We start from the raw sequence: 24,778 nt of genomic DNA on the forward strand, positions 1-24,778 counted from the left end.
TAATGTCAGTATTTTTACTGAATGTTGTAGTTTTCTCGTTTTCAGTTGCCTTCCAGCTAGTGATTCATTCCGCAGTGATGTGGGGAAAGCAGTTGAAAATTTAGTTCCTCCGGTACAACATAGCCTCTTGGATCGAACAGATAAAGAGGTAAAATTCTTCAGGTATCATTTATAATTGGTAGTTATGTTGAAAAATTTTTACAACTATATTTATTGGTGTCTTTGGTAGCTAAGCATTTGAAAGATTCAGTACAATTCAAGGCTGTGTGTTAGATACTCTAAAACATTTTGACATGGTCAGTTATTATAAGCACAGTTTTCAGATTTGCTTATAATACGCCTATAATGTAGCAGTCACTTTTCTCCAGGAATAAAAATGGTCTTATACTGATTACAAAGTGGCAATGACTTTTTGATAAAATTCATATTGATGGTATAAATTGATTTTATACTCATGCAGTTATAAACATAGTGAGAGATGTAATTTTAGAAGCACAAAGATAATTATGTAATAATGCTGACTGATTATTATTTGAACAAGGTATTGCAGTATCTCCCCAAAACCATGTAGTGATTTAAATCATTAGGCATTAGAAATAAAGAAAAAAGACATTTTTTCCCCTATAAAAACCAAATTTATTATGACTTCTAAGAACCTACTTAATATCAATTTAAATTTGAAATGCACTTAGTACTGGGTTTTCAACTCTCTATTCTTTGAGCATTAAGAAAGAAGCTTTGGTTTTGGAAATAAAGTTTCCTTTACTCAAGTTGTAGGTTTCCACAGCTTTTTCATTCTGAACATTTTGTTCCATCTTTGTGTGGAGAGATGGCGAGGGGAAGGGAATTAATTTTTACGTGAATATTTTGAATATATAGAATTTATATATCCATGTACAATTAAGATCCTCTATGACCTGTCCTTTAGTCTCTTAACTTAAACTCCTACTTACTGCTCTCCAAACGAGATAGTCACTTCTATTTAAATCAAGAGATAATGACTTATGTAAAAAACATACATGATGGGATTTCCCTGGTGGTCCAGTGGTTTGGACTCAGCACTTTCACTGCTGGGGCCTGGGTTCAGTCCCCGGTCAGGGAACTCAGATCTTGCAAGCTGCTTGGCCCAGCCAAAAAAAAAAAAACAAACCATGAAACAAAACAAATACATGCCATGTTTCTTTATGTATCAGCTCCCCAATACATTTTAAATTAAAATATATGTACTGTGTGGTGTTAGATACACATTGAAATATGAAATACTGGTTATTACAGCTGTTGTAGCAACTTTTCCTAGTTAAGCATGTTGTTTATCAATTAAAACTTTTAGTAATTTTCAGGCTTTAAGTTAAATCAAGTAATTAACTATGCTTAATGCATATAATTTCTATAGGATAATGCTTTTTAGGAAACAACTGATACCGAATACGGATTATCTGTTAACAATATGTTTAAACACTGAAGTCTATTTTTTTTTTTTTGCGGTACACGGGCCTCTCACTGTTTTGGCCTCTCCCGTTGCGGAGCACAGGCTCCGGACACGCAGGCCCAACGGCCATGGCTCACAGGCCCAGCCGCTTCGCGGCATGTGGGATCTTCCCGGACCGGGGCACGAACCCGTGTCCCCTGCATTGGCAGGTGGACTCTCAACCACTGCGCCACCAGGGAAGCCTCCTGAAGTCTATTTTTTACTGCTTTTTAGGATGAGCTTCTATGCTTTAATGCTCCAGTTTTAGTATATTAATAATCTAAACTTTAAATTTAGGAGTCCACCACTATTTAGTATTTTCAAATAAGTGGTCTCACTGAAGACACAGGATCTTAAGCAGAAAAATAGTTTGTTTTAAAAATGAAAGTATGCACAACACCCTAATGAATGGTTTTTGTTCCTAGTAGTTTATAGCAAACATACCAGGCTAGGTTCAAGTGGATTATGTAAATGTCATCAAGTTTCATGCCATTAGTTGAAAAATATTCTCATAAAAAAAAAAAGAGTCCTCTAGTTGTACAAGCTTGGTAGTTTAGATTTGCATCTACTCTTGGAGACTAATCAGGGATGGGCAGAAAGCTCAGATTAGCCTGTTCTCCCCTTTTGACCTTTTAAGTGGAGAATTTTCTTTTTGGTAATGAGGGGTATATCTTTGTATTAATTGCTTAATAACAGACAAATAATTGCATTGTGGTTTTTATAAAGCGGAGAAAAAGAATAAAAATATTAATTCTAGAGAAAGACTATAAATTTAGTTTTCATTTGTGTTCTATGTACCGGATTTGGGTATTAGTTGATATGTGTTTCAGTGCTACAAAATTAATTAAAATATTATTGAATACTCATTCTATAAATGCACTTTTTTTTTTTTAACTCTGGTACCGAGGCAAAGTACTTAACACCCTAATCTGAAAAAATGTTAATGTGTGGAATATTTTGTTTAAAAAGATATCTAAGGGTATTTGAACAAATTTTTTTTTTTACAGTTGCTAATTTGTCCTCCTGTTACTCGGTTCTTCTATGGATGTAAGGAATACTTCCACAAACTATTGATTCAGGGTGATTCTTCTGGAAGATTGAATATTTGGAACATATCAGACACACCTGATAAACAGGAAGGTACAGGAAGTACTAGTAAATCACCTGCAGTAATTTCTCAATTTTTTTAATTTAACAACCTAAATACCGGCCACTGTGTAGCAAATTCATAATGTACATATGTCAATTTCTTCTTAGAATTATAGTTGATGACAGTTATTCTTTGGTATATTACTGAATCATCTGTAAGCACATTTATTTTTATATGTTTAATGTTTTTTCTAAAATACTTAAATGTTTTTCTTTTGTACCAAACAAAACCTCCACAGAGCTGGAAATGACAACTTCTGTTAGTTTGCAAGAGGCATTTGATAAACTGAATCCTTGTCCTGCCGGAATTATAGATCAGCTGAGTGTCATTCCCAATAGTAATGAACCTCTGAAGGTGACCGCAAGTGTGTACATACCAGCCCACGGGCGACTCGTTTGTGGCCGTGAAGATGGAAGCATCGTTATTGTACCTGCCACGCAGACAGCCATAGTGCAACTGCTGCAAGGGGAGCACATGCTCCGCAGAGGTATCCTGAAGATCTCCTAGTGTCTAAAGTGTTTTGAGAACTCTGTAACCATGAACTTGACAATGTCTACACTCTTTGTTTTTAACAAATACAATGAATCCGTGTAGTTGTTAGTGTGCAATGTAGTTGGGAGAATTTAATGTGCAGTTAATAAAATACACTCCAGTTGACCCTTGAACAACTCGGGGGGTTAGGGGCACTGACCCTCTGCACAGTTGAAAATCTGCATGTTACTTTACAGTTGGCCCTCTGTATCCTTGGATTCAATCAGCTGCCCCTGTGTAGTACTATAGTAAATACTTATTGAAAAAAATCTGCATATAAGTGGACCTGTGCAGTTCAAACCTCTGTTGTTCAAGGATCAACTGTACTTAGTGTCTATTATTGGAATAAACACCATGTAATGACTGTAAATAAAGAGGTATCTAATTTTATCTCTTTGATATGTGTTAATAATTCCATTTATTATTGGGTACCTATATAGTGTAGTAGTAATTATCATATTATCAGTAATACTGGTAATCTTTTAGAACAATGCTGTCCAGTAGAACTATATATGTAACAATATAGGTGATTTTCTAATAGGCACATTAAGAAAAGTAAAAATGAAGCAGGAGAAATTAATTTTAATAATATATTTTCTTTAACCTAGTACAGCAAAACTATTTTAATTTCAACTTGTAATCAATATAAAAATTACTAATGAGATATTTTACATTTTTTCGGTGCTAAGTCTTTGAAATCTCATGTATATTTTACATTCGTAGCACATATGAATCCACTCTAGCCACACTGCAAGAGTTCAGTAGTCTCATGTGGTATGTAGCTACTGTATTTCTAGAACTACAGAGCAGTTCTAGAAAACTAGAAGCCTTTTCAATGATAAAATGTATAGCTAAATCCAAAACCTCGTTCACAGGTTGGCCACCTCACAGGACACTCCGTGGTCATCGGAACAAAGTCACATGTTTGTTGTATCCGCATCAGGTCTCAGCTCGTTATGATCAAAGATATCTGATATCTGGAGGCGTGGATTTTTCGGTCATAATTTGGGACATTTTTTCTGGAGAAATGAAACACATCTTCTGTGTCCATGGTGGCGAGATTACTCAGCTTCTGGTTCCACCTGAAAACTGCAGTGTAAGTTGATCATGAAAGATTATTTCACTGTGGTAGAGTCAAGTTGTGTTGCTATCAGGCTTAATATAAGTGAAATCCAGAGTAACTTAAAATGTGACAGGAGAATTAAAAAATCCTTTTAATTTAAAAACTAAACAGTGGTAATGTGATGTTTAGACAAAGTTACAATTATTACCATTGGGCACATAGACGTAGAAGATGCACATAGTTTTTTTCCTGTTATTAGCTCCTAAATAGCTTGTCCCCGAAATGTAGTAGTAATTTAGAATATGTTTACTGAAGTTTCAATTTTTTGTTCTAAAGTAGTTTAAGTATCCCCAAAGTCATTCTCTAATCTCATTATTTTCAGCTTCATCTGAGCAAAAAGATAGTAAACGTATACTTTGGTAGTTTGAAGCAAAATACTTCTCATTACTTATAAATAGAGTTCGTTTATTTTGATTTTTTTTTGTGGCTGCGCCGTGCAGCTTGTGGGATCTTAGTTTTCTGACCAAGGGTCAAACCTGGGCCCCAGCAGTGAAAGCACTGAGTCCTAACCACTGGACTGCCAGGAAATTCCCTAGAGTTCGTTTAAATAAACAATTATTGTGACAAGAGAAAGTATAACAGGCACTGAAAATGATTTTGGAAAATTTTGTACATACCTTTGTGAAAGCAGATTGCTTTCTTAGTGATGTGCGTGTAGGTTAGGCCATGATGTCAAATACAAACAGCCTAATAATTTTAGAAATAGGAGATTTTAGGAGAACTTAGGATGGATGAATAACAGACCCATAATTTATATTACTGTTTGTTAATCATGAACTTGTTCATGTGATTAGCCACTTCTGTTGGCATCATCACTATGCCCACACATTCACACGTGTGTGTGCACACACATACACAAACACACAGACACCGTCTTCTTGCATATATATTTCATGTTTATCATAATCCCTACAGCATCACCAGTTATGGTTTTACTGAAATGAAAAGCATTTGACTTCTGTATCTGATCCAGTATTCACAAGGAGTCTCATTTCAAAGCTCAGAAAATCTTCCTTGGCCTTTCTACTTACTTAATCTTCCTGGTAATGTGTGTTATCTGCCATGTTCTGCCAGTGCTAGATTTCATTTGACTTGATCCTGGTGGTGTTATAGGAGGTTCTAGTACCAGTGTCTCTCTCTCTCTTTTTTTCCCCTGCCAGATTTGAAAATTCAGATACTTAATTATCCTCTTCCTTCTTTTTAAAATGTTTTTGCCTTTTTCTTGCTTCCCAGTTGGTTGTTCATTTCTTCTAATCTTCATCACTGAGAAAAATTATTGTGTATTTATTTAAATAACCAATTGTATGTCTATTTTAGTGAAATACATATCATTGTCATTATACTAAGTTATAGCACTGTTAGAACCCCTGCCCTAAACTTTATTTAACACTACTTAATGCCCCATACTAAAACATGAGTTTTTTGATCTCTGACTGCAAATTTGGGGAAATATCTAATTTTTTGATGCTGACATTGATAACTTAGATTATTTTATTTCAGTTTAGTGCAACCATTTCTAATTTGGCTGGTTTTTGTTTTCATAAGAATAAAACACTGAAAATTAACTAGAGTATGTGTGTGTGTGTGTGTGTGTGTGTGTGTGTGTGTGTGTGTGTGTGTGTTTAATTACAGGTATTAAAAGGAAAGTTTTTTTGAGTGGTTTCCATAAGGTCATGTTTTCTTTTTGAACTACATTAATATATTTTTAAGCTTACATATTTATATGAGAACATTTTCTGGTTTCTTTTTAAAAATTTTCAAGTGGGTATTTAACATAATAAATTTTTTTTGATCAACTGTATTTAGAAATAATCTGTAGCGAGTAAAAGCTACCTAATAGACATACATGCAACTAAATAGAAAATGGTCTCCTTACTAGACTAGGTGCTCACCAGAGGTGCTAGTTGCCTGGGAAATACGAAGAAGAGAGACACAGACAAGGAAGCCTGGTACTTGGAAAATAATTTACTCATTATAGGCTTAACAGTAGAATTTTCTTGTTTTTAATTAACTTTCAAAAGTACTGATTAAGACAAATTTGCTTTTAGCTTTGTGATAATTTGACAGTAAATAATGCCTGCCTAGTTATTAAGCTGTTCATTTAGCTGGTAGTTTTAGGTCCAGCAGCTAATATGTTTGAAAATCAAAGAGCCTAACTGATTAATAAAAAGCTAAGAATTTGATATTTGCTAAATGTTTAGCAGATGACTATTTTGCTGAGATTAGAGTTAACATCATATGCTGATTTTAATACTAGAATTGTCCTCATAAATTGATCCAGTGTCATTTTCTTTTAGCAAAAAAAACTTTTACTTTAAAATGATCTGGTAGTTGGAAGATTATAAATATTTACCAACTGTAATGATTAAAGGTAAATACTGAAAAGTTTGTCATCTGCTTTTTTGATTAGAATAGGGTTTTGGTTTTTATCTTGGGTAGATTGGGAAAGAAGTTGAGTTTTGATTTCTTGCAATTTTTTTTTTACCCCAGGAAAAGATGTTCTAAAACAGAGAAATGTTGGTTGCATTTTAAAAATGACTTAAATTGTAATTAAGAATGTACAATTATGATGAATTTTTCTTTCTTAATTTGTGGTCGTTTCATGTTTACCAAAATATAGGAAGTTGTTAAAACTGAGCAAAATCATTGTCTCCTGGCTTTGGTAGACAGTGAATGAAAAATGAAATCCTGCCTGCTGGGTAGAAAGGATGCTGCGGCTGGAGATGAGCTTTGAGGACAGACTATACACCCTTTCACAACTCCACACACATGTACATCTTACTTGTCTACTGTCTAGGTGTTTCTTTGTCATCCTTTCTTTCCCCACTCCTTCATTTTTGTGCTCTTTTAGCATTTTTTTACCTGAAATCTTTCCAAATTCTTGCTATAGATTAGTATTACTTTAGTGCCAGACTCAGTGGTTCTATACACTTTATTTTTAATAAACTATTTCTCTATTCTTTTATTAACGGGAGTTTTAATTATTTAAAAATTTTGACATGTTCATAGATGATAAACATTTCCTATAGTGTTATGTAGAGTACCTGCATTGAATAGATTTTATGTTTATTGTACATTGAAGGTTTTTGTTTTTCATTTTTTAGAGGAATTTTATTTATTTTTTCCCAAATAGTAAAGCTCCATTTAGTCAAAGTGCTTTGAAATTGAGTTTGATTCCCTGAATAGTTAACTGAGATTTAACTTTCATATGATACAGATTATTTTAAAGAATTAAAATACAGTAAGAAAATTTAAAAGTTTCCTGAAAATATCCTTTGAGATAGGAAATATTGAAGTAATTCAGGATTGTATAGTGCCAAAGAGTTATTGACAAAAATTCTACGAGTTTTTTTGGCAGTATTACTATCTGCCAAGTAATGCATTTCAGTGTTCCAAGAAATATAAACTTATATTTTAGGAGGAGAGTCAGGCAAGTATTTAAGTAAGCCTGTTACAAGGCTGACTATAAATGGTAAAGGAGAGATCCTAACCAAATGCTTTGGTGGATAAGGGCAGGGGCATATCATAGGTACTCAGAGAAACAAAGAGCTTTGGTAAACTCTCAAAAATTTCTGTGAGATTTGACTAACTGTATCTTGACTTCATGAGGGGTGGTAGAACTTGCAGTTTTGAGGTCTCTATTATTAGGCTATGTGCTGGCTCTGTTTCTTTCTCCTTAAGATTATGGAATGTAGAGGAAAAAATTAGGTTTGAGGTGGCTTTTTTTTTTTTTGTGGTTCGGTTTCTTAAGAAAACAAAATGTACTATCCATACATATGAAAGAAATATATAAATATAATGTATATAGGTATGAAAGGTATGTGTACTATATATATATATGAAATATATATGAAAGGAAACAGAAGTGAAACTATCTACTAAAATAGTATTTGAATATTATATAACAATACAAAATATATACTATAAATATAAATATAAAAGAAAGTTCTGTGCCATTTTTGTTTGTCATTCCAAGTTGTGCTTATTGCTTTTTTTGTGTGTGCTTATTGCTTTTAAATGAGTGGTTTTGATCTTATATATTGCTATTCAGATGTGATGGTTCTTAGGCAGTTTTAATAGGATTCAAATTTAAAATGGAACCTTCATATTATTATTAAATAAGACTGCCACTTCAAATACTCATATAGAAGACCTTTTAGAAAATTCTTTTTAAAAACAGGCTTGTTAAAATTTTAAGTGCCTTACTGTTTTCAGTTTTCATCTGCACTTGGAATATTATTTACTGTAATGTCTTAAAATATTTTCTAAATAGGTATATAAAATGCAAAAGGTATTAAAGGTTATCAATAAAAAGCAAGTCTCTTTTTCCCTCTTGTTCTCCAGCTATGTCATTCCCTTCATCCTGAGTGTAGTATTTTATAATCCTACAGAGACTTTCTATACTGTTTTTTAAAAATTTTAAAATTTTTATACAGTTTTTAAAGGTTACTTTCCATTTACAGTCACTACAAAATATTGGCTATATTCCCCTTGTTGTACAATATATGCTTAAGCCTATCTTAACACTCGATAGTTTGTACCTTCCACTCCCTCACTCCTATATTGCCCCTCCGTCCCCCTGCCCACTGGTAACCACTAGTTTGTTCTCTATATCTTATACTATTTTTTAAAATATTTATTTATTTGTTTGGTTGCGCTGGGCTTAGTTGCGGCAGGTGGGCTCCTTACTTGTGGTTCTCAGCCTCCTTAGTTGTGGCTCGCAGGCTCCTTAGTTGGCATGCAAATTCTTAGTTGTGACATGCGTGTGGGATCTATTTCCCTGACCAGGGATTGAACCCAGGCCTCCTGCATTGGGAGTGCAGAGTCTTAACCACTGTGTCACCAGGGAAATCCCTATACTATGTTTTAATACTTCAGAACTATAGCATTTTAGTTTAATCTTATTCTAATAACTGAGACATTTAAGCAACACTGAGAGGTTAGAGATAGAATGATTTCCAGATTTGAATAGCTGTCAGAGGTAGGCTTGGGTGAATTTACAAAATCTGAACTCTAGGCTAGGGGAGGCCAAAAGAGTGTGCCCAATGCCTGCGGAGTCTGAGGAAGAGAGCAGCTGAAAGGGAGGCCAGATATTTTTAAGGCTGCTGGTAGTAAAATTATTAAAATTGAATTGGAAAGATAAATACCAAATTCAGATTCTGTTTGCTTTTGAGAGTGAAGGGAATGAGTACTGAAGGGAACAAAAAATGTGACTTTTTGAAGTGTTGTGTTTTATTTACTTTTAGTAAATATATATCTAATATTACTTCCCTCTCCCATTGGCATGGATGATTAGATTATCACAGCTTTTTGCTGCTGCTAGAATTTTATTCAGAACAGAATTTTTCGAAAATGTTTCAAAATAAATTTTGAAGCATATATAATATATATGTTTCTCAGTGTGAACATATAGCCTAAGTTCTCTAATAGATTAGTTAAAAATGATTACTTTTCATTATATCTTATTAAACTTGTATTGTCACATGCCTCCAAAATTTTCCAGAAGGGGGCAGCATGGGTTTGTGAAAATGGGAATATCAGGCACCTAACCTGTTTGTTCCTTCATCTGACAATGTTAAATCCCTAGCTCTTGCGGCAGGTATGATAATATATATGGTATATGTGACTATATGTTTGTTAGTGCGTAATGTTCGCTGCCGGTAAGAACAATTAACAAATTAGGTTTTCTTTTTAATATATTATCCTTTCTTTCTGAAAAAGTACCTAAGCTTCTGCCTGAATTAGCTCTTATCTTACCTTTTTGAATTTGGACTTGTGTTACCAGTTTAATTGGATGTTACATTTAAAAAGCAATGTCTAGAATTATGGCATAGTCTCTGAAGCCAGAGTAAACTTTGGTGATGTAAAGGAAACAAAAGCAGAAAGCAGAAGTAATCTTTTTCTGAAATATATCACAGTGTACATAATGTTCTGTAATATTCTTTTTCCCATAACACTTAATTCTCTTAGATTTTGAGACTACTTTCATATGTTTTATATATGCAGCATCATCTTTTTGAAATTAATTTTTATTTTAAAAAATTACATAACACATTGTTATGGAAAATACAGATATTTTCTAAAGATGGTCTAAGTGTATTCCAATATTTTTAATGATAGTCTGTCATTTATTTAATTTTATTCAGAAATGTCAGAATTTTACTTTCTAATTTTTTTTTCTCTTATCAACAGTGGGGGTTGAGAATTAAGATAACTAAATAATTTTGCACATCTGGAATGATTCTTAGGGTAAATTCTTAAATGTGAAATTGCTTTATAAAAGGGCATATTAATTTTTAAAGTCTTTTGAATACATATTACCAAATTGTCCTTCAGAAGCTTAGGAATAGGTTTGTACCACCTATTTACCTTCATAATTCTTCATCATCCTGTTTGTAATCTTTCAAATGTAGGTAACTTTCTAGACTTATAAGTAGCTGTATGAAGAGTACGTATAAGCGTAGAGCACTCATTCTCATTTTGAAAGCACGAATGCTTTAATATACCAAGGCTGTATTGGTTATCCATTCCGATTGCTGCATGTTTTCCAAATTTTTACTACTGTCATATTTTATTCAAGATAAAAAATTAATTTTTCCTATTATGGATAGTGTCTAAATATTCAAATATCATAGTACACCTGTCTCTCGTGTAGGAAGCTAAGAGAATCAATGATATACCAAGAGACTGTCAGTGAGGATCCCTTCAACAGTAATGAGACAGATTGCCTCCCTATTCTGGCTGTGCTAATATTGTGTCAAACATTTTAGAAATTCATTTATTTATTACCTTTTTTTTTGCCTTAGGTTGGTTTATTGAAGTATAGTTGATTTACAATGTTGTATTAGTTTTAGGTGTATAGCAAAGTGACTCCGTTTTTTTTTAAATAAATTTATTTATTTATTTGTTTGGCTGCATTGGGTCTTCGTTGCTGCGTGTGGGCTTTCTCTAGTTGAGGTGAGCAGGGGCTACTCTTCATTGCAGTGCACAGGCTTCTCATTGCGGTGGCTTCTCTTGTTGCGGAGCACGGGCTCTAGGTGCGCGGGCTTCAGTAGTTGTGGCTCACGGGCTACAGAGCGCAGGCTCAGTAGTTGCGGCACATGGGCTAAGTTGCTCCGCGACATGTGGGATCTTCCCCGACCAGGGCTCGAGCCTGTGTCTTCTGCTTTGGCAGGTGGATTCTTAACCACTGCACCACCAGGGAAGTCCCCAGTTTTTTAAAATATATATATATATATATATATATATATACACACACACACAAACACACATATATACATATATATGTATGTATATATTCTTTTCAGATTCTTTTCCATTATAGGTTATTACAAGATATTGAGTATAGCTCCCTGTGTTATAGAGTAGGTCCTTGTTGTTTATATATATAATAGTGTGTATACGTTAATCCCAAACCCCTAATTTATCCCTCCCCCACTCCGCAGAAACTTAGATATTCCTCTGTTTGGAGAGGTTTCTTTAGATCTTTAGTCATATTCTTGGTAGCAAAGAAGATTACATTGAGTATGAAATTTATTTTTAGTAATAGAAATGATTTGGTGCTAAGCATTGTAAATGAAGTAGTTGATTAAATTGACTCAGTGGTTGAAGAGAGTTAGTATGGCACAGAGCAAAGACAATTTTTCTTCAGTAACTTAATCATAAAGCAATTTTAAAATGAGTTAAAATTTATTTTAAGATGGCAGAAATTGTTAGAAAAAAATGAATGACTTTTTAAGGTGACTGTTCAATTAGATGCAATATATATCTGAGTGCCGACCATTTTCCAGGTGCCTTCAAGAGCCGGGTGTATAATAGTGGGGGTTAGGTTTCCCTTGTGTTCTTTGATATAGACTTAAAAAGCAAGCCAGCATCCTTTGTAAACAAAGAGGTATTTTTAGAATATATATATTCTAGTAATTTATCTCTAGGAAAGATACACAGACTCTTTCAGTTAGAAAATCTCCGGTTAGAAAAATGGGGACAGTATCAACCCGTTTGTTTTCATGAGAAAGGAAAAAAATGATATTCCATAGTTATGTCAGAGGTATTGTAAATTCAGTGTTTATTTCTTGTAAGGATACTGGTATGAGCGGAATAAATAGGTTGAAGCCAAGCAGGCAGATTGAGAGTTACTAGGTCAGATGGATGGGGCCATTCAAATTCAAAGTAGGAGCTAGAAGTAGAAGTGTGGGACCAGCAGCCACTGGGAGTCGTAATTCAGTGCATGCTGAGGAGTGAGGCCCTTTGTGATGGAAAATGTTAGTCCCTGAACGTGTGCAGCCAAGGTTTGGGTGTGGGGTGGACAATAACTGGGGACAGCTGACTGCTGTGGGGAGAGGGTGAAAGGGTAGCACTTTTGAGTTCCTTAAAAAACCTTAGACTATCTTCAGAGTCTGCAGTTATGACTATCTCAGTCTCTAAAAGCCATAAATATGTAATTGAAATTAAAGAAAGCACTTTGATGTTTTAAAGGCATGAAGTAAAAAATTATCAAGTAAATTCAATGGAAAAAGATGTGTGAGGAAATATTCAGGGAACAGTGGAAGGTGGTCACTGAGTTGTTGGATTGAGAGCTTTTATTGACTCAAATTGTTAAAAGTGCTAAAAACTTCATTAATGTGATTTTAAGGTAATACGTGAGTGATGGTAATGGTCATGTAGGTGGAACTATTCAGATTAAATTAAAGCAGAGCTATTAATATGAGAAGAAAACATTGAAAAGGGGAAACTAACCTAATAGAAAAATATGAATGTCTCTGTATTTCCTGGTGAATACCTAAACGTTGGCAACTCCCTCAGAAAATGATACAACTACATTATAAAAAGTAGAATTTATGGTATATAATGACATAATACTAATAATGGTAAAGAGAATACTAACTACCATCATCTTTTGTATGCATGATGTATTAGTCACTGTGCTGATTTCTTTACATATATTTCATTTAATTCACCCAGTGCTTCTGTGAGGCCTAGTAATTGTTGTTAACCTCATTGTACAGAGAGGTGAGGCTCAGAGAGGTTAAGTAACTTGCTCAAGTCACACAGTTAGCAAGTGGCAGAGCTGGAATTTGATCCTAAATAGTCCAACCTGAGGGCCTGAACTTGACCACCAAGCATACCACCTCCTACTAGGTGTAATTGTGTATTTAAAAATAGTTGCATTTCTCCAACTTTGACTATATATGTTTTATTACTGATTTACATAAGTAAATATGATTTTGATACTTAATTTTAAATGCCTAATTTATTTAGTATCTTTCAATTTGTAGATCAAAACACAGCCATTCTTTTCAATTCCTGTATTTCAAATTTTTCTTTAGAGAATTGTGCATGGCTCAGTTCTTCGGTAATTTATGTTTTAGTTTTTCATCTTTGATTATTTAGGTTTGGATTTTCTTAGTTTTAGCCCCCTTTCATCTTCTTTTACTTGTCACACTTTACTTGCTTTTAAGAATATGGTGTAAGATTTAACTGCAATTTTATAAATTTAACATATACACAGTTAAGATTTTTTGAAAACAGAGGTAGCTAAGAAGGTAAAAGGTCACCTGTTACCCTTCTACATAAAAGAGAAACACAGTTAACATTTTGATATTTTTTCCTCTAGCCTTGTAAAATTCACTTACTATGCACTTGTGATTATATTGTATAGTTATCTATGCACATTGCATCTTCATTTAATATTTTAACAAATACTTTCTCAAGTTATTCTTATTTGTGAAAGTAATTTTTAGTAATTATATAACATTACATTATGTGAGCATACAATATTTACTTAGCAATTCTCCTCCTTTGGATGTGTAGATTGGTCCCAATTTGAACTATTGTAAATAATATTGAATATCTTTGTAAAACTTGTTTTCATTTATGATTATTTCCTTGGGTAGATTCCATGAATATTTTTTGGATTAGAACCTCAGAATTTTGGGGTAATAGGTTATTAACATTTTTAAGTCTGTTGAGATCGATTACCTAATTATTTTCTACCCTCAGTGCCTATTTCATTGTCCCTTGCCAACACAAGATGTTTTTATTTACTTCCATGACTCAGTTTCCACATCTGTAAGATGGAAATAATAATAGTATCTACTTCAAAGGGTTGTTGTGAGGCTATGATGAATTACTGCCAAGTATTTAGAATAATACCTAGCACAGAGTAAGAACCCAATAAACGTTGGTTGTTTTGTATTATATAATTTCTACAGTCTTTGGCTAAATTGATAGGTGGAAAGAGTATCTTATTCTAATTTGCATATCTTTGATTACTAGAGGTAATGAAGTTTTTCTATGAGGATTTTAGTGAGTTTGTTTGTTTTTTTCATTTGAGACATAGATTGTCCTTTGCTCATTTGTTTCTGTTGGGGATATTAGTGCCTGTATGAGTGCTTAACTTAATTGAAATATTAAGCTTATGTGCTTTCTATTACTGTTGTTGAAATTTTCTTCTGGTTTATTATTTACTTTGATTTTTTAATCTACAGATAATTTACATTCCTATGTAATCTAATTTATCTTTTTCCTATTTAGCTTCTTTCATATTTTTGAATCCTGGGATCTTACCCGCCCCCCAGAAATTTGGTGAAATTTGATTAAAAAGCAATGGCTGGATTAAAACAAACATCAAATACTTTAATCTATCTGAAATTTATTTATGCATGTGGGGTGAGGAAAGGATAAAAATCATCTGTTCTTCCCTAAAGTAACGGATTATCTCAACATCATTTATTAAATAAAATTTTCTTTGATAGGTAATGTCTTCTTAATCTTACACTAAATTCTTCATATTTATTTGCTGCTTTATTAAGAAGGAAGCAGTTGAAGAAAGATGGAGCCCTGACTAGCCCACTATTTCTTCACTGTTGTCTTTTGTATGTAGTGAATGGACGAAGATATTAAAACTGGTCCCTAAAGGTCTTATTTTTATGTAGAACATAACTATCCTAATAGATGGTTAGTAAGTGTTTTGGTTGGACCACATGGTCTTATTTTCTAAAATAGCTATTAAGAAACAGCTGTCTACCCCACCCCTCCCCCTTCTTTTTAAAAGAAGGATGAGCTATGGATTTCTGAAAAAAAAAAAATTTTTTTTTATCTAGTTTTGTGAAAGTGTGGACACGGCATTAACATTTGTAGGCTCTTTTTTCCCCTTCAGGTAGAATATTTAAAAGTGATAAATGATGCATCTTAACTGCATATTTATGTTCCAGAGAAGGCGTTCTGAGAAGTCAAGAAATAATGATTAAAAGAATAGTAGGATTGATTTATGAGTGAAAGAAGCTGGTCATTTATAGCTTGTCTAATGATGGGCATATTTAAAAGGAGAGACAATAGTTAGTGTTCATAGATTTAGAGAATATTCAAAGAGAAACATTGTTTTGGGCAGGAGATTGCTCCTGGAATGATATGAAGAAAAGAATAATTTAGTTTAGGAAACAAATTGGCAAAAGTAGAAAATTATATATATATATATATATATACACACACACACACATATATATATAATTTACACTGGGAACTGTTGGAAAGCAGAATCATCTCCCCAGAGAGCTAGTGTGTGGGATAAACTAGCTGTCTCTAGTTTCTGTAATTCATGGCAAATGCTTAGGAACAGGTTACATAAGAGGTTTCTGGGAATGGTTTAAAATGAAGTCTTGTAAAATGTGTAAGGTCAGGCAGGATGACCTAGGTGGTACATTCTGACTCTGTCAGATCTTGTGATAGCTTGTGGCATTCCCCTGCTCAGCACTAATGTACCGTGAGGATTATTTACTGGCAGATTCAGTGAGTGCTTACTTGGTTGAGGATCAGAATTGCTTGAAAAATAATAATTGGTCTTGGAATGTATTTGTTTTGATCTGGTATCTTCCTCACTTTCCCTGCCCCAATTAATTTTTTTACCAAATCAAAGTAAATATTAAATATGGTTAAATATTCTGTTGCTTTTTGTTTCTCCTGCTTTTAATTACCTTTTGATAACATTGGTGCATTTTCCTTCTAGGGAAGAACTAATACAGTGTTTGGAACATGATTTTGAATAATTTTCACCTGTAAAGTACTGACCAAGTTGATCAGATGCTCAATCCATGCTGTACAAGTTCTGTTCCATAACAACAAAAAAATTTTTTTAATGGTATATGTATGTTACACTCTTTAAGTCAGTTGATAGCAGTGGGTGTTAAAGTGGAATGTGTGAGACAGTTAACTGGGGCATGGGAATAAAATATTAAAGCTCTTCTTTCTTTTTTTTTAAACCTTAACAAATTGAGCTTATGAACATTTACTAGATGGAAGGACATTGGTGCCTCACTTGCTTCATACATCAGATGGGCACATATCGCCTGGGCCAAGAGTGGGCCTGCCACCTCCAGGAGGGCGACCTCAGTGCCCTCACCAGGTGTGCTTCCAATGAAAATATGTTTGCTTCGGAGAGTTGCAGATTATACTGTATAGGTCTTAACCTAACCATCACAAAATGGGCAGAGAAAATAGTGGGAAGTCTTTCCAATGAAAATGAAATATCTTTTCATTAACCACGTAACGAGGTTCAAACAATGATCATTTGATCAATCTGGCAAGAAGGCAGCCACAAAATTCATGATTATATAAAATATGCGTTTACATCTACTGTTGTTAACAGTGAAAACTTTCTAAAGATACAGTGCTTTGAGGTATTGGCTAATGCTAATATAAAGTTATTAACATTAGCAAGACATTTAAGAAAATATTTCATTTTATCTTAAATTTGTTTATTTAAACTGAGTCATCCTTTTAAAGTATATATTCTGTGCATGTTTTACAATGTACATGATATATTGGCACAAAGTACATATACAGTGTATAAATATACGTATAGTGAGAATATATTACAGTTTTTTAAATGAATAAGTGTGTGATTGAACAAGTTTGGAACATAAATACTTTTCAGATAATTTAGTTAAAGATATTAGGTTCACATTTTTTATTTCTTGTATTATTATTCTAATTACACAATTTAAATGTCTTATAAAAATATCCTCAATGTGAAGTCATGTTTAGGTAACTTTTTCAGGTTGAGATGGAAGAAAGCGAAGTAGAATGGAATTAATCAAATTATAGAATCAGTCATTGTGGGTGAAGTAAGTGTTCAGTAACCAAGATGTCTAGAATTTAATAATTTAATAATAAAAGAATTATGCTAATTCAACTCATTTGTGAGGACGCTGCATCTAAATCAAAGAGAGTTTGGTGTTATCTAATATTCTTTAAGAAGTGCTTCTTCAATAGTTTTGAGCACAGATAAGGAGAAACCAAGTTAATTGTGTTTCAGCAAATCTTTTAAGTGCTTTCATTTAACAGGTAGCTGAGAATTATTTATCATTACTCTGTTCATTGTTTGAATTAAAATTAATACCAAAGTGGTGCTTGAGAATGGTCTTTTTCCCTTTTACATTTAAATAAGCTAGACATTTGCTTTGTTTATACCATTAATTTGTTTTCACAGAGCCTGTGAAGGTAACCATCAACTCAGAATTAATTAGGGGAATCAAAATTAATGAGGATTTACTGTATTGGGCCATTTCCACTCTAGGCCAGTTTTCTTCATACGAGTTGGACTAGCAGTTTCTTGAAAGAAGAAAAATTAGATTTATTTAAATCCATATTTAAAAAGCAGAGAACCATCTTTTCTTGTGAGTTAAGTACCTCTAATAACTGTGCTTTCTTGGACTTAGTAATATTGATTTTTTTTGTTTGTTTTCAGTCTTGATTATTTTGGCTATTTCCAGACCGTTGTTCATTACAGTAAAGCTAGACTTAACTCTTCAGATGCTTATTTTCATTTACATGGAAGGTATAACATTTTTGTTTGGGGCCAAACATTTTTTTGCGGATGAGGCATGTCATTTGTCAGTTTTCATCATTATTGCACTATACGAATGAAGAACAGAACTATTCTTTAAAAGATATTGCTGTAAATATATATGTTAGAAGAGAACGCATCATGTGGGACTGAAAAGCTAGAATTTTTGGAATTCAGTCATTTTTTCCTTCAGAAAATTACATCCCATAATCTACTTTTTAAAATACACCCTGTAATATTATTTAATATTAGCTTTGTACGTTCTTTGTTTTTACTAATAAGAGAGATAACATGAAGTAGAGCTTTTAAATCTTTTTATGAGGTTGGATTGCATTTTCTTGAATTTTAAAAAATTATCCACCTCATATAAATGGCAAGGGTGAAAGTTCTGACGGCGAAACTTATGAGGCGTTGATGCCGGAGGTCAAGTTCCTCGTGGGAATAGGGAAGCCTTTTTGGTTTGCTTAAGTCTGCAGTCCTCTCTCTGGTAGGTTATGAACTGCAGTATGAGATATTTGGCAGAGAGAGAATGTGTGGGTCAGTGCTTCTCCGTAGTTTTGCTGTCACCTCAGGTGTTGAGATCTACCAGCAGAACATAATTTGAAAAACACCAAACATAGTAAAGAAGATTGGTAAAAAATCACCTTTTAAAAACAAACAAACTTCACCCTGACTCATGCCTCGTTTTCTCTATGAAAAGGAATGACAAGAATTATGTGAACATTAATGAAATGATTGTCAACTTGGGGACTGGCAAGTCGGCTAGTTAGGTCTACCGCATTAATTAAGGATTAACTCATTTTAAAGATTCCAGAGAGCTTGTGAGTCATAGTAGCAGAATCAAAAGTAGTGACAGGGGTGAGTACTGTGGCAGATCAGTGCCTGATTAAAAGATGTGAATAGATGAAAAGGAATGCCGTTTAGGACTCATTCTTTTTAGTGACTCATACACAGAGAAAAAGATTACTATTAGATTTATTTCTCTGATGAGAAAAATAAATAAAATGACCAATTTTTAGCAGACTCGTGTTGGAAAATAGAAAATAGTTAACCGTTAACGTAGCAATCATCCTTTTTTGTATATTGAGTGATGGATATATATGATAAATACAAAGTCAGTATTAATGATTATCTGTAGAAATGCAAAGCCTCCATTGTATTAGACTGTCTGTTATCCTTGCTTGGCAACGTACATCTGGTGAAACTCAAAAATATTTTTATTTATTTTAATATTTATTTTATTTATTTATTTTTGGCTGTGTTGGGTCTTTGTTGCTGCACACGGGCTTTCTCTAGTTGCAGTGAGCGTGGGCTACTCTTCGTAGAGGTGTGCAGGCTTCTCATTGCAGTGGCTTCTCGTTGTGGAGCAGGGGCTCTAGGCGCGTGGGCTTCAGTAGTTGTGGCACGTGGGCTTCAGTAGTTGTGGCACGCGGGCTCAGTAGTTGTGGCTTTCAGGCTCTAGAGTGTAGCCTCAGTAGTTGTGGCGCATGGCATGGGTTTAGTTGCTCTGCGGCATGTGGGATCTTCCCGGACCAGGGCTTGAACATTGGCAGGTGGATTCTTAACCACTGCGCCACCAGAGAAGCCCACTCAAAAGTATTTTATTTGGTGTGAAGTATAATAACTGAAAATAAAGGCATCATGTTATATTTCTGCCACGTTTTATTCTCACATTGCCTATATTTAAGTGATATTTTTGTAGTTTGCCACTTTATTTTGACTTATTGCTTAATTACAAAGCAAAGTTTTGCATGCCATAGTCAGCTACTCCTCAGTCCTTAATGTTTTTTTAAAGAAAGAAATCACGTTTTATGTTTCCATTGAATGCTTATCAGGGAGCATGAAATAAATAAGCTTAACAAATGCTTAAGAAAATTCTATATGTTGTTTTAGTAAAAGTTTATAACATGATCTTCCTGAACTTAGTTTTCTTAACTTTTAAAATTAATAAATACCTACTATGCTGATTATAGTTTTTAAATCATTACGAAAGAAAACGTACAAGCTAACAGAACCAAAGATTAAAACACCTGAATTTAAGAACAAAGTAAATAGTTAAATCTGACTCTCTTTTTTAAAATTAATGCTCTGCCTCATTCAAAACTTGATTTTAGGTTGTTTACAAAAATAAACATTATTCAGTTAGTTAAAAATAAAGCTAAATCATGGTGAAGAGAAAATGAAAGAAAAAGTAGATGAGACCACCTAGAGTCCACATTCAGAAATGTATGCCCACACACCCCACAGTCATGGATAGAAAATTCAGTCCTAAGTTTCTTAGTATCCAAAACATTGAAGGAATCCATTGTAGCAGCTTTCCCCAAAGTCTGTTCCTCAAAAACTACGTCTTACAAGATTATGATGGTCTTTATTCCTGTCCTGCCCTAGACAGGAATAAAGATGCAGATGTAGAGAATGGACTTGAGGACACGGAGAAGGGGAAGGGTAAGCTGGGACGAAGTGAGAGAGTAGCATCGACATATATACACTACCAAGTGTAACATAGATAGCTAGTGGGAAGCAGCCGCATAGAACAGGGGTGGGATAGGGAGGGTGGGAGGGAGATGCAAGAGGGAGGAGATATGGGGATATATGTATATGTAGCTGGTACACTTTGTTATACAGCAGCAACTAACACACCATTGTAAAGCAATTATATGCCAATAAAGATGTTACAAAAAAAAGATTATGATGGTCAAATGAAATTATATTCATGTTAGCATGTTAAAGTTTCTTAGAAGTTCTATGGACAAAAACAACTGTAACGTGTTTCCCATGCACATGTGGTCACACACACACGCCCCCCCCCCACCCCGCCCCACTGTTTTTCATCTGATACCTGTCAATGTTTCCCATTGAGATGGACCAGTCAGGGAGGTATATCATTCTTTAGCTAAAAAACGTCTGCTTAGGCAAAGCCCAGCTGGGTGACGTTTGAGAAGTTTCTCCTCTGGATCCCACAGAAGGGATAATATGTATGTGGTGCCGTGGGCCTCATCCTCAGTAAATAGCCACCATTTACACAGTACGGAGCTTAGATGGCTGTTTTCATATGGTTTCACCTCAGTGGGAACCGGAAGCACAGTCTAATAAATCACTACAAAGTTGTAAGTTGCTTGTAAATTGTCTTCCAAACCTATAAAGACGTTAATTTTTAATTTTCTAGGTTATGGATTCAGTTCTCTGATGCTAGTGAAAATCTTTACCATCTTTGATTATTTCTATTATATTCCATCTTGTTCTAAAAAGGAATGGAAGGGCGCAAACTACAGATGAGCAGGAAGTACAGAGCAGGGTGTTTATTGGGCTCTTGTATGTTAGCTGAGGTGGTGTGCCTGCTGGCATTAGAGACAGAAGCTGTGAAACACATCTACAGGTGATACAGACTATCGGTGGCTCTTAAGAAATGATTGTGGCAGAGGGACCTTGAGGGTATTGTTTTTGAGCAAAGGAGCAGGGAAGAGCATGGGTCTAAATGATAGAGTCACAAACAGAAAGGAGCACTGCAGAAAGCAGCTCTAGCTGCTAGCAAAGGGAAGTTCAGACAGTGGAAAGGGAGCACATAATAACAGATCAATTTTTTTCCAGCTTTGCCTGTTCATATATAGCAATTATTTTTAGTAAGGTCATCTTCAAATTTGAACAGCAGATTTTCCTAGGCATCTTTCTCTTCTTTAATCTAGTGTTAATTTAGTATTTTTCAAAGTGTTGTGATGATTGAACTAGGCGTTTTATGTATAATATAAAAGAAGAAAATTGTCGACACATCCTAATGTCGTGGTTAGTGTTTTCAGCAGCAGTGAATGTATAATTAATTTTGATTTAATTGAGGACAAGATCCATTTTCTTCTGAATTTAATCTAAGTGTAATTAAGATTTATTCTTCTTTTCAGGCAAGAGTGCAGCACTGCATCTGCTCTGTAGCCAGTGACCACTCGGTAGGACTTCTAAGTTTGCGAGAGAAAAAATGCATTATGCTGGCATCTCGTCATCTTTTCCCCATTCAAGTAATCAAGTGGAGGCCTTCTGACGATTACCTAGTAGTGGGATGTTCAGACGGCTCCGTGTATGTCTGGCAAATGGATACCGGTAAGAAAAATGTTGAGAGAGACTAGGAAATTAAACGAGTATATTTGACTTCCTAAATGAAAAATCTTTTATATGAGGAAAAAACCCCTGAGATGTCAAAAGTTTGCTACTTTTATTTCTCACCACCGCTTTTTATAAGTGTTCTTATCATTATCAACAAAGAAATGTTTAGATGTCCTCTTATTTGTTGTACTATCTGGAACACTTGTAGAGTAGTTCACTGATCTTTAGAGGAATGTGGTTGATGACAGTATACAGATTAGGACAGGCATGCAGACACCAGACAAGTAAGTGATTTCTGTATAATTCATGGGCAAATTGTAAGATCAAGGAACCATTTTTGTCTCAAGTTCAGAAACAGTGGAAAAAGATAAAATTATCTTCTATTTGAAAAGCAGAAAAACCATACAGGGCCGTTAATAGAAGGAGGTAATTGAAATGAAAGTTTTAAGTTCTAGAGAGAACATTTAAAATTTCAAGGTTCAGAAATTTTATGTACGTGGCATAATACAGAACAAGTAATGTTTAGCTTAAAGGTATAGGCCATGATATGTAAGATTTATACACAGAATCTTATGGTTTTCCCTGAGAAATTTTAAAGTATGTAACTAAATGTTTATTAGTTTGGGCTTTTAAAAACACAGCTTATTCTAGTTTTACTATCCTGAGTCATCATCTATCAGTGATTAAAACCTTCCTTTACATTCCTAATTGTGCTATATAATATTTCTACTATTTTTTTCTTCACGAAGCTTTTTTCATTTTTGTTTTTAAATAGTCCTTTTTGAAATCAGAGTATATATATTTTTTTGCTTGTGCTGTGGTGCAGGAGGGAGTGTTCCTAGGTCTTTTTGGAGCAAGTAGCCATAATCTTCAGCTATCTTTCATTTATAGTTCTGGTTTTATCTGGTACTACGTAGGCAATTTTGACAAGAGGAAGCGTTCTTGAAGAGTGTCAAACTTCTTTGCTTTTGTGTTTAACATTTCTTTTTCTCGTCTGATTGTAAAAGAGTTTCTTACTTTTTTGTCAAATTTTGAAAGCACAAAAGTGTTAGAAAAGAAAGATGAACTCAAATCCCATTACTCAGTGGTGAATTTTGGCATATTTCTCTTTAGTCTCATTTCTGTGCATTTTTAAAAACAGAATTGCTGTCATATTACATGTGTAATTTTGTATCTTACTTTTGTGTTCCTTTTTGTTTCATCCTGTCTGCTGAGCAGCACTATTTCATGTTTGCTGGTTTGGTCCACCCTACAAACTAAATACAGTTGACCCTTGAACAATGTGAGGGTTAGGGCACTCACCTTCTGCATAGTTGAAAAACCGTGTATAACTTAAAGGCGGCCCTCCATTCCCATGTTTCCTCCATATCCGACATTTCCCATCCTTGGATTCAAATGACTGTGGATTTTGTGGTACTGTAGTATTTACTGTTGAAAAAAATCTGTGTGTATGTGGACCCGTGCAGTTCACACCTGTGTTGTTTAAGGTCAACTACATACAGAGTTTGTCTTGGGCTCTGGAGTCAGACTCCTTGGTTTGAATTTAAGATCAACCATTTGAGGGCCTTCCCTGTTGGTCCAGTGGTTAAGACTTCACCTTCCAATGCAGGGGGTGTGGGTTCCATCCCTGGTCGGCGAGCTGGGATCCCACATGCCTCATGGCTGAGGAACCAAAACATAAAGCAGAAACGGTATTGTGACAAATTCAATAAAGACTTTAAAAATGGTCCACATCAAAAAAGAAAAAAATCTTTAAGATCAACCATTTGATAGCACTCTGATCTATGGCAAGTCTCTCAATTTACTCATCTGTAAAATAAAGATAATAATAGTTGCCATTTTATAGTGTTTCTGGGAGAATAAAATGAGAGAATATTTACCTTGTGTATAGTAGATGTAATGTAAATGTGTATCCATGTATGTTTGCGTACTTTAAGTTCGTGTGTATACTTGCATATGTGTATATTTCCTATTATTGTTATTTAACAAATATGCTTGTTACTTTATTGAGCTTGGGGATATGACCTTACTTACAAAGAAATATTTTCTATGAGAATTAGTATTAAAGTAAGTTATAGTGATGATAGTTATAAAACACTATTTTAAAATACTATACATATTAAATTAGCAATTGATATATTTTAAATACAAGAGTATGGTAAACATGTGTAGGACTTAAAACATTAAATTAATATGATAAAGGAAGAGTATCATTTTCCTGAATTTCTTAGGTGCTTAAATATATGATACTTGACTACTTCAGATACTTCAAATACATCTACAAAGAATATGAACTTCTTTACAAATGAGACCTTACTGGAAGACAATGTTACTTTTTCAGTAGTTTCCCTAGTAGGAAATGACAAATAGCTCCTGACTGTATGTGTACTGGAGGATGTTATTTTTATAACCAGTTTATTATAATTAAGCCCAATACATAATATTGCAATTTAACAATTATCTTCTGACCTTCAGGAGGATTTTGGTAAATGATCAGTCAGTAATGGCATTCTTAAATCAAGATAAAGATAGAGAAGCAGAATAAATTTTGGACTTCAACCATAATAGGAG

The 24,778-nt window shown here is 34.1% G+C and overlaps 1 protein-coding gene across 9 annotated transcripts in view; it reads left to right on the top strand.

Moving 5' to 3' along the window:
• WDR7 (WD repeat domain 7) overlaps positions 1-24,778 on the top strand; it is a 372,036-nt gene that overhangs the window by 42,946 nt on the left and 304,312 nt on the right. For all 9 annotated transcript variants that reach the window (XM_060029121.1, XM_060029112.1, XM_060029113.1 and 6 more), the window contains 5 exons: positions 46-148; positions 2,476-2,608; positions 2,857-3,105; positions 4,025-4,245; positions 22,009-22,204. In XM_060029121.1, coding sequence (XP_059885104.1) covers positions 46-148; positions 2,476-2,608; positions 2,857-3,105; positions 4,025-4,245; positions 22,009-22,204 — 902 coding nt within the window. The remainder of the gene's footprint in view (positions 1-45; positions 149-2,475; positions 2,609-2,856; positions 3,106-4,024; positions 4,246-22,008; positions 22,205-24,778) is intronic.

Source organism: Delphinus delphis, chromosome 13 (genome assembly GCF_949987515.2).
Source record: "Delphinus delphis chromosome 13, mDelDel1.2, whole genome shotgun sequence".
Taxonomy (NCBI): Eukaryota; Metazoa; Chordata; class Mammalia; order Artiodactyla; family Delphinidae; genus Delphinus; species Delphinus delphis.